The sequence below is a fragment of the Cucurbita pepo genome, chromosome LG01 (genome assembly GCF_002806865.2).
Source record: "Cucurbita pepo subsp. pepo cultivar mu-cu-16 chromosome LG01, ASM280686v2, whole genome shotgun sequence".
Taxonomy (NCBI): Eukaryota; Viridiplantae; Streptophyta; class Magnoliopsida; order Cucurbitales; family Cucurbitaceae; genus Cucurbita; species Cucurbita pepo.
This window is the reverse complement of record NC_036638.1, coordinates 7,530,317-7,539,427: the sequence shown is the minus strand read 5'-3', so window position 1 is coordinate 7,539,427 and position 9,111 is coordinate 7,530,317. Positions and strand designations below refer to the sequence as shown.

General features: G+C 36.9%; 2 protein-coding genes across 2 annotated transcripts; both read right to left on the bottom strand.

Annotated features, from left to right (window-relative positions):
* Positions 1–894: 894 nt before the first annotated feature.
* On the bottom strand, positions 895–3,665 carry LOC111787424 (4-coumarate--CoA ligase 1-like). The gene is made up of 5 exons (XM_023667384.1): positions 2,437–3,665; positions 2,017–2,282; positions 1,871–1,938; positions 1,458–1,560; positions 895–1,131 (listed from the first exon to the last, which is right to left on the bottom strand). Exons 1-5 carry the CDS (start codon positions 3,563–3,565, stop codon positions 1,006–1,008), a joined length of 1,692 nt encoding a protein of 563 aa, XP_023523152.1. The 5' UTR covers positions 3,566–3,665; the 3' UTR covers positions 895–1,005.
* A 1,491-nt stretch (positions 3,666–5,156) lies between these two features.
* On the bottom strand, positions 5,157–9,017 carry LOC111802017 (NAC domain-containing protein 53-like). Its single transcript, XM_023686279.1, has 6 exons — positions 8,661–9,017; positions 8,265–8,542; positions 7,944–8,138; positions 6,179–6,709; positions 5,971–6,097; positions 5,157–5,875 (listed from the first exon to the last, which is right to left on the bottom strand). Exons 1-6 carry the CDS (start codon positions 8,824–8,826, stop codon positions 5,469–5,471), a joined length of 1,704 nt encoding a protein of 567 aa, XP_023542047.1. The 5' UTR covers positions 8,827–9,017; the 3' UTR covers positions 5,157–5,468.
* Between the last annotated feature and the right edge of the window lie 94 nt (positions 9,018–9,111).

The following is a 9,111-nucleotide window of genomic DNA, read 5'->3' as shown; positions in this document are numbered from 1 at the left end:
GTTAATTAACCCAAATTGAGATTAACGACCTTACAATAAGATGTAAGATAGTAAACAAATATGTAATGTGTTAACACTGTTAAACTATTCTTTATCTTATATTCCTATATAATGGTTAATTAGAAATTATTAGAAAACCCCAAAAAAATATTAGAGAAATTAACCAACCACAATTTAATATAATTAAAAGGATGAGAGAAGAATAAAATTACTAGTAAATCTATTATTTGATCTAAAATTTAAAAAATTACTAGTAAATCTCTAATCAATTTTACTTTAATTTGAAATTAATTTTATATCTAATATAGACACATTTACAAGCCACGTGTCGTCTTTCTCTGAAGTTATGGCAATGAACCGCGTGAGTCAAAGTGGTGCTTGTGCTTGTTTTATTAATCATTACATAAATTCTTCAGACGGAGAATTTCAAAATAATTTTTTATTTATGACCAATAGGCAATTGACACAACATTGAACCTTCTAGAGATACTTATTTATTTATTTTATTTTTTCAATATATAAAATGTTCACTTTTTAATACGACTTATTATTATTATTATATTTANAAAAAAAAAAAAAAAAAAAAAAAAAAAAAAAAAAAAAAAAAAAAAAATCATTAAGAACAATAATTAAAATTTGAATCCAATTCCACAAAATTAAAACTCAAAAAATGAATGGATTTGCGTTAGTGGAAAATTATATCTAATTTCATCCCTTCAATTCTAAAGCTTAGAATGACAAATGGCAGTTCCTTTTGTGGATTATATAATATGGTTCCTTAGAAATCATATTAACATTACCATATGCTCCCATAGGAAATAAATAAATAATAATCCCAATCTCTTGAAATTTTACCTTTTTTGAGTGAAAGTCAGATGAATTCACAACCATACATTTGGAATATATAGGTGAATTTTTGTTATTAATTATTATTATTATATGGTTCAAAGTGATCTCCCATCATATATTATAGATATCATATGAATAATTTATTTTGAAGGGTCTTTAGAGTTTGGACAAAACCTGTTGTTTGAGTTGTGAGACAAGATCCTTCCTCAAGATTTTGCCTGCAAGTGACCTTGGAATGCTACTCATGAATCTCACCCCTCTTATCTTCTTGTAGGCTGCCACCTGAAAATTTTCACTCCTTTAATTACAGTAATTTTTTAAATAAGAACAGTACTAATCTTCATAATTTGAAGCAATTTTTTCAATTTAGATTAGATTAATGATCATAATCATGATCAAAACAACACTAATTATTTATTTTAATTCATATTTATGGTGTGATAGCTGTCCGCGTCATTTCCTAATTAAAGCAGGAGAAAATGGATACATTTGGAGGGTTGCGTGGGCTAGGGCTGATCCATTTGAGACTGGGCCCATTTGAGAATGGACCCATTTGAGATTGGGCCCAATTAGGGTAAAATTAGGAGATGGGTGCAAAGAGGAAGTACCTGGGAAGCGACAAATTGGATGACCTGTTCTTCTGTGAGCTTACAACTGGGTGCTTTCACCACACAAGCCACCGGAATCTGGCCGGCTGCTTCATCCTCAGCTCTGCAAACACGGTACAGTCTCTATATTCAATTCATAGGTTCATTATTTAGGGAATGATCCTGAGTTTATGAGTGAAGAATACTATCTATATTCGTATGTAGGCCTCTTGGGAAGCCCAAAAGAAAGGCTTATGCTCAAAGTGGTATGTTCATTATTTAGGGAATGATCTTGAGTTTATGAGTGAAGAATACTATCTACGTTAGTATGTAGGCCTCTTGGGAAGCCCAAAAGAAAGGCTTATGCTCAAAGTGGTATGTTCATCTAACACATTAAAGAGAAAAGAAAATTAGGAGAAAGAGATTAAACTCACGGTATAACGGCAGCATCTAGAATTTCTGTATGGCTCAAAAGAATTGTTTCCAGTTCAGCTGGAGCAACCTTCGTTGAAAATTTTGAAGTTCTTGAGCTTAATCAGAGTATGATACGATATAATTGAGGTGAGGCGTTTGTTTGTACCTGATATCCATTGTGTTTGATCAGTTCCTTGATTCGATCAACGATGTAAAGGAAGCCATCTTCGTCTATGTATCCGAGATCTCCTGTTTTCATCCATCCTTCTTTATCCATGGTGGCTTCTGTTGCTTCCTTGTTTCTGAGATATTCTTTCATAATTGTTGGACTCTTCAGCCACACTTCGCCTTCCTTCATCGGCGGTAGTCCCTCTCCTGTTTCAATGTCTACGATCTTTGCACAAAATCTCGGCATCAACATTCCACATGAACCTTGTTAGGAATGTGAATCAATGATTAAATTTACAACAATTTTGGATTCAACAGTAAATTTGTAGTCACTTGTTCGATCTAATACCTAATTTCAGATCCACAAATGAAAGAGTTAAGAATTAATTTGAATTGGTGATTGCTAATGTTGTAGTACCTGGATGAGCTCTTGCGTCTTTGTCTGTAATCATGCAAGTCGCTGCGCCGGTACTCTCTGTTAAGCCATATCCTGGCCGAAGCTCCACCCATGGAAATTTCTCTCGGAAAGCTTCTTCTACGTCTTTTCCCAGCGGTGCAGCTCCAGATCCAATACGTCTCAGCGATGATAAATCTGAACCACTGCTCGATTTCACTAGCCCTAAGATCACCGGAGGTACTGCCGGTATGTTATTGACTTTGTACGTTTCAATAGCGTCGATCATGGACTGGAAATTGAATCTCTGCATCAAAACAATGGTAGTTCCTCTGCAGAAGAGTCCGAGTCCGAAGAAGACGAGGCCGTAGATGTGAAACATCGGAACGAAGCACAAAAACACGTCGTCTTGAGAGGAACTCGCGTCCACGTACCAGGTTAGAAGTTCGATAACTGAGATAAGATTTGAATGCGTTAGAACAACACCTTTACTCGTCCCGGTAGTTCCCGACGAGTACAAGATAGCCGCTGTATCCGACTGAGTGATTTTCGTTTTCGGCATTTGCTCAAACGATTCGATACAGGATTCGATCAACTCTTCAACCGACAAAACATCGCCATAAGAAGGCCGAGTAGTTAGAATCGTCGGTATTCCAGTCGGAATCAATTTGTGAAGCTCCTCGGGAGCCGAGATAGCGAGTTTCGCACATGAATCGCTCACTTGCTTTCCGATTTCCGACGCAGTATTTACAGGATTAGCCGTCGTTATCACCGCACCAATCGACAACACAGCCAAACAGATCACCGGATACAAAACAGAATTCGCGGATAAAACGAACACCACATCGCCTTTTCGAACTCCAAGTGCGTGATAAAGTCCGTAAGCGAGGGAACGAGTCGACGCACTGAGTTTTCCATAAGTAACTCGCGAGCTCGTGACCGAGTCGATAAGAGCAACTCGCGATTCGGCCGTCGGAAACTGCGATAAAACGAAAGTAGCCGTGTCGAGGTCTGGACTGGTGGAGATCTTAGGAGCTTCATCAAGCTGGACGAGTGAATGATAAACCGCAGTATTCACATCGTAACCACCCGGAGAGTTCATCGGCCGAAAGTCTACGGCGGCCGGAGCAGTGCAGGATTCTTCGCGGGACATATTTTTGCGTCGACGAGTGAAGGTTCAAAAATCGGTTATCAGTGAGTGCAAAAGGTATCAGAAACAGGATGACAAACTTGTGATGCCTTTGGGCGACATAATCGACGTTTCCTTTATTTATTTATTTATTTATTTATTTTCGTNAAAAAAAAAAAAAAAAAAAAAAAAAAAAAAAAAAAAAAAAAAAAAAGCAAGACAACGAAATGTGGGGTTTTAATTATTTTTTGAACAAATTTATATATACTCGGCCGGCCAAAATTATGGTTAAATTATACCAAAATTAGAAAGAAGTTTCATTTTTAAGCTTAGATTTTAATTAGGGCTGAAAATATTTATTTCTTAAAATTATATATATATATATATATATATATATACACCCCAATTTATTACCTAATTTCTACTCCCTCAACTAGAATTTTGTATTTTGTGTTAATAAATTTTTGATATTCAGCGCTATAAAAAAATAATTCCATCGCAGAAATCCGAACATTTATCTATACATTCATGAGATAGATCAGCCGTGATTCCCTCGATACGAAAAGAATTATGCACTTCAATCATATACTAATTCTCTTTCTCTAAAAATATAGAAGGAGGGAGTCTGTGCGCCAATATCTGCCATAAAAGGGCCAAGCCATAACACCAATATCCGCCATAAAAGGGTCAAGCCATAACAGATGTGAAGCTATACGATTCAATTCCAACATAATTACTCTCATATATATATATATATATCCATATTTATTGGTTAAATTTCTTTGAATTATAATTTATAAAGAGCGTTTAATATTATTCTTATTCCAACTCATTATTCTAACTCCCTCTAGTGTAATTACTATTTTGAGTTTTTGATTGAATCTTATTTTAGTTATGATTTTTAAATTATAAATTAAAATTTTAATCTTGTTTATTTAGTATTTATTAATTTATATGGCATAAAATTATAAAGTTCAGAATTTTATTAGTAATTTGTAAAATTTAATGAAAATTCAAATATTAATTTAACAACAATGGTAAATGAATGATGAATAATGAGACAAATCCATTGGAATTGAGCTTATGTTTGCAAATACATGACTTATTATGCTCTACACTTTTCTACAAACAAAAACATAAAAACAAATGTGTGTAATTAATATCAAAAAAAGATTATTATTATTATTATTTTTTTTTGTTAATTTGATAAAAACGAGGATCACAGTTCACATACCTACTTTAACTACTGAGTTATGCTCTGATTTAATAATAATACATTTGCTTTCCTAACATGTAACATATTTTGGAACAAATAAATCGTCTGTACTTCTTTAATTGCCAGCTAACTTTGATGCAGATGTATTAATGGAACATTATTACATGGTTGAAAATGACGGTGGCTAATTTAGAACTTATGAATAAAATCGACTGAAATTTCAAAATTTCAAAAAAAGAAAGTAACTGCATCATACGATAGGGACGAACAAAGAGAAAAGTCAAAAGTTAAACAAAGACTGAAGAGGTTTAGAAGGAAGAATTGTTCGAGTAAATCATATGGCAATTCATGATATTAACGACACCATACAAATGAACTTCGAACTCATAAACACTGATCGATTTGAAAGTATATACCACTGGAAATCCTTATGGCATAGCCAGAGGAGACAGATTTTGCTTATTCAAGATTACAATGGTTCATCCAAAGAAGTTCGCAACCTTTACTCTCATAAAATGGTAAGTACAGCAAAGCCCTGCAACTATCAACTCTGGAAAGTTAAAGAGGTTGAAAAGCAAAAGAAGAGAGAGATAAAAGGTTAGCAAACAATTCGTTCACAGTTGGTCTAAATGTGGTTGTATTTGGGAGCCTAGAAAGTTTCTAAACAACCAGCTAAAGCTGATACTACTACAAATTTTCAAACTTGACGAGTCACCTCGAACGGATGCAGCTTCCAACTTTGAAACTCACCGATAGGATTAGAACCCAGAACAAGATGAAGAAGTACATGAAGTAGCGAGACATCAGAGGTCCTGACTTGCTGGAATGTACACCAGTAGTTGGTAACAGCTGAGACGAATCGATGTCACCTTCCATGATCCCGTACAAATAGATAAAGTTGAGGTCTGAATTCTTGCCATACAAGTTGTTCACTTCCTCTCCATTTAGTGCCATGTTTCTTATGATAATCATGCCTGCAGTGACACGAACCGAACTTGAAGCTTGTGGAGCTGAATTGAGATGGATTCCAGCATCTTTTGAAGTGAACTGTGAAGCAAATGGAGCAGGAATGCTGCCCAGCATATGGCTTGTATGTTTGAGGAATGGATACTTGATGTCTGGCACGAGAATATAAATATGGTAAGAGTTAACGAACCAAAAACGTCGCAAGTGTCTGAACGGAACGGATAAAATAGAAACTGATTGAACTCACCTGATTCTGCTTTTGGATCCTCCGGTTTTTGCATAGAGGAGGAGGAGGAGGAGGAGGCTTCATTATCGTGACGTAAATCTGCAGTATGTGTGCAGGAAGATGCATGTTCAGTAGCATCACGAGCGACCTAATCACATACGCATTAGTGAGAAGTAAATTCAATGTCACAAGACAATAAAACTAAGTGGTGAAATGAAGCAATATTGACCTCTGAAACAACTGCTTGATCAGGAACAGAACTGTCACTTCCGAGAATTTCAGAAGGATCGAAAGACATATCTTCATTTTCACCGTCTGCGTCGAAGAAGGTAAGATACTCCTCAAGCACGTCAAAAGCAGCAGGATCACTTTCAGTAGGGTTTGAGAGCTCATTGGATTCCAAAAGTAGTTCATCACTAAAAGAAAGATTATCAGAAGCACTAAAGAATGGCTCGTTCAATACGTAACGACCATCCACATCACCAGCATCGACCTCATCAGCAGCATTAGCATCAGCATCATTGCTCGACTCAGCAAGATACTCATGTTTGACCAATCTATCGCGTAACCCACACTCGTCTGGTAGAACAAATAACGTCTGTCCATCAGGAAGCTCTGATGTCTCACATATGCCAACTGCAGCCTTTTGATCATCTTCAATGAAATTGTCAGGCTGCTCAATTGAGTTGCTGGTCTCACCATAATAGAAGTTAAATGGTGGGGGCGGAGCAGTTTCAGATAGAATACCTTCATCAACATTCTGTGGAAAAGAGTTCAACAAAATAGTGATTTATCAAACAGGAAACGATCACGAGCCATCCACTTCAGTAAACAGAAATCATGGATAAATAGTCTATATCTCAAGGACTAAGGCATGTTGGGTTATGGGGATCCATATCATACAGTTTTTCTCTTTCATTTCCTAGGTTTGACGACGATATAGACTCGTACAACATAACTTAGCTACAAGAATGTCAAATAGTGAACTGAAATGTTAATCATTCTTCTTAATATGTTGCTTTTGACACATTCTTTTATAAGAAAGTTCCAAGCCTAGTAACTTACAAAACAGTAAAGCCATAGTCCAGCTCAGCTCAATTTAGCATACTTCTGAAAAATTGTTCAAATAAATTGTAGTCAGTTCTCACTCTTTTTCACCCACCGTCCTATTTCTTTACATTGTCTCATGTTTCCCATAATTAATATATTTTTTTTTCATTTATTAATCTCGCAAATCTGTCTAGTTTCTCACTACATTTTCCACCTGATAGCTATCTCTATGACACCAACATGCACATCATTTTTTCAAGAAACAGATTTCACTGATGTCTAAAACTACAAAATAAGGGCATAGGCCCAAAAAGGGAGTTGCAAAAGATTTCTCCAATTGGTCAAAAGCATAGAGAGATCATAAGAGCAGTAAGTAGACGTACGCTTGCACCAAGACATAGCAAGAAAGACAATTTGTGACCAACTCCTACCACATCACAGGCAAGGTTATACAAACTTGATCTGTTAGCCACTCGCTCGTTTAAATTTTAATCCTAACCAACATGTATATAAGTGGTTTCGACATTTAAAAACATTAACTCTAAGTTTCAGGTAGCATCGTCCATGGTCATAAGGGTTTTTGCTTCAGGCCTAAAGGGTTCTAGAAGCTTATCACTTATACTTCAACGGTTTTGGAGTATTTTACCCTCTTCTTGAATCGTTCAATCATAGTTTACAATTCATGCTCAACCACATACTATTCACTCAACAATTGGGCAAACATTCCTAATAACCTCAGGCAATTGATTAGCGATCATTTTACGTGTTCAAAAGTTCAGGTTCCTTTCAAATCTTCAGCAGTTCTCATATAGATCTACCCATAATCCCCTTCAACACATTCTATGTCATATTTCTGAAACACTTCCTGACGGCAGATATACTACACAGCCATTTCACTTGAAGAGGCGAGTACTTTATAAAATATGACATGGTAAAGTGCATACCTCGCTGAAGTCGTCGCCTTCAACATGAACCCCTCCACCGCCTAGCAATTCATCAGCCACTTGTTCATCACCAGGTACCAGAGGCAGCTCTTCGTTTGCTTCCCATTCCTCCTCAATAAAAGGGGCACCATATTGTTCTCCATTTTTTGGTCCAGTACCACTCTTCTGAAATATCCTACATAGCACAAACGCATCCTTCCAACCCAACAAAGAAACCAAAAGATCCCAAGAAAATTACAACAACATCTTCCAAAAAGGAACAAATCACGAATCGAAGAGACAAAAAAGAGAGAAGGGGCTAAAACTTCGCCCTATTCTAACCTGAACAATTGAAAATTTTGCCATCTCCTCGTCAGTGAGTTTGTATTCGTGCATCACCCAATTGGTGCGTGCACCACGAGGAGCCCGCCCAATATGATACACAAGGGTCTTCTTCATTCCAACAGTCGTCGAGTTATGACGAACCGGCCTGTCCTTTCCCGTTGTCTTCCAGTACCCTTTCTCCGTAGCCCTATTAGTCCTCGAACTATTGCCATATTTCCTATCCAAAGCACTGAAGAAGTACCACTCCAAATCTCTAGTTTTCAGCTTCGACTTCCCTGACAAAGCCCACAATACAACTTCAATTCCACACAAATCCGAAAGAGGAGAAAAATAATTGAAAAAAAAATCAAACACAAATCTCAACAACAGGAGAAGGGAGGGGGGGTGGTTAACCAGGGAGATCCCAGGGTTCTGATTTGTAGATATCAATGACCGAAATAGGGTCAAGACGAAAGGGTTTTCCAGAGACTTTGCGCTTCAGGTAGTAACTGACGAGCTCTTCATCGGTTGGGTGGAATCGGAACCCCGGTGCCAACGAAGTAGCAGAATCTCGACCCATAAATCAAGCAAAATTGGATTTAGGGTTTTGGAATGAAACAGAAAATTCAGATTTGAGATTAGAATCGAATCGAATTGGAGGAGAAATTAAGAAGTTGAAGAGTTAGGGTTACGGTTTGTTCGTTCGGAAGGGGAAATTTTAAAAAAAAAATCTCGAAACGAGGCGGAGAGGGAGAGAGATATGTATAGAGAAATGTCCGTGGAAAAGTCGACTCCGAGGAGGGGGAATGCTACTGTCACATGTGTCGACAAATAAAAGCGTCACAGCGCCTACGTGTCAATAACA

Excerpts from the sequence above, each read along its gene's own strand:
- LOC111787424 (XM_023667384.1), bottom strand. The coding sequence starts at position 3,565 with ATGTCCCGCGAAGAATCCTGCACTGCTCCGGCCGCCGTAGACTTTCGG. Across the intron at positions 2,283-2,436 it reads AGACGCAAGAGCTCATCCAG|GTTCATGTGGAATGTTGATG; the intron begins GTACTACAACAT and ends ATTCCTAACAAG. Across the intron at positions 1,939-2,016 it reads TCAAACACAATGGATATCAG|GTTGCTCCAGCTGAACTGGA; the intron begins GTACAAACAAAC and ends TTTTCAACGAAG.
- LOC111802017 (XM_023686279.1), bottom strand. The coding sequence starts at position 8,826 with ATGGGTCGAGATTCTGCTACTTCGTTGGCACCGGGGTTCCGATTCCAC. Across the intron at positions 8,139-8,264 it reads CAAAATTTTCAATTGTTCAG|GATGCGTTTGTGCTATGTAG; the intron begins GTTAGAATAGGG and ends TTGGGTTGGAAG. Across the intron at positions 5,876-5,970 it reads GGATCCAAAAGCAGAATCAG|ACATCAAGTATCCATTCCTC; the intron begins GTGAGTTCAATC and ends TTCTCGTGCCAG.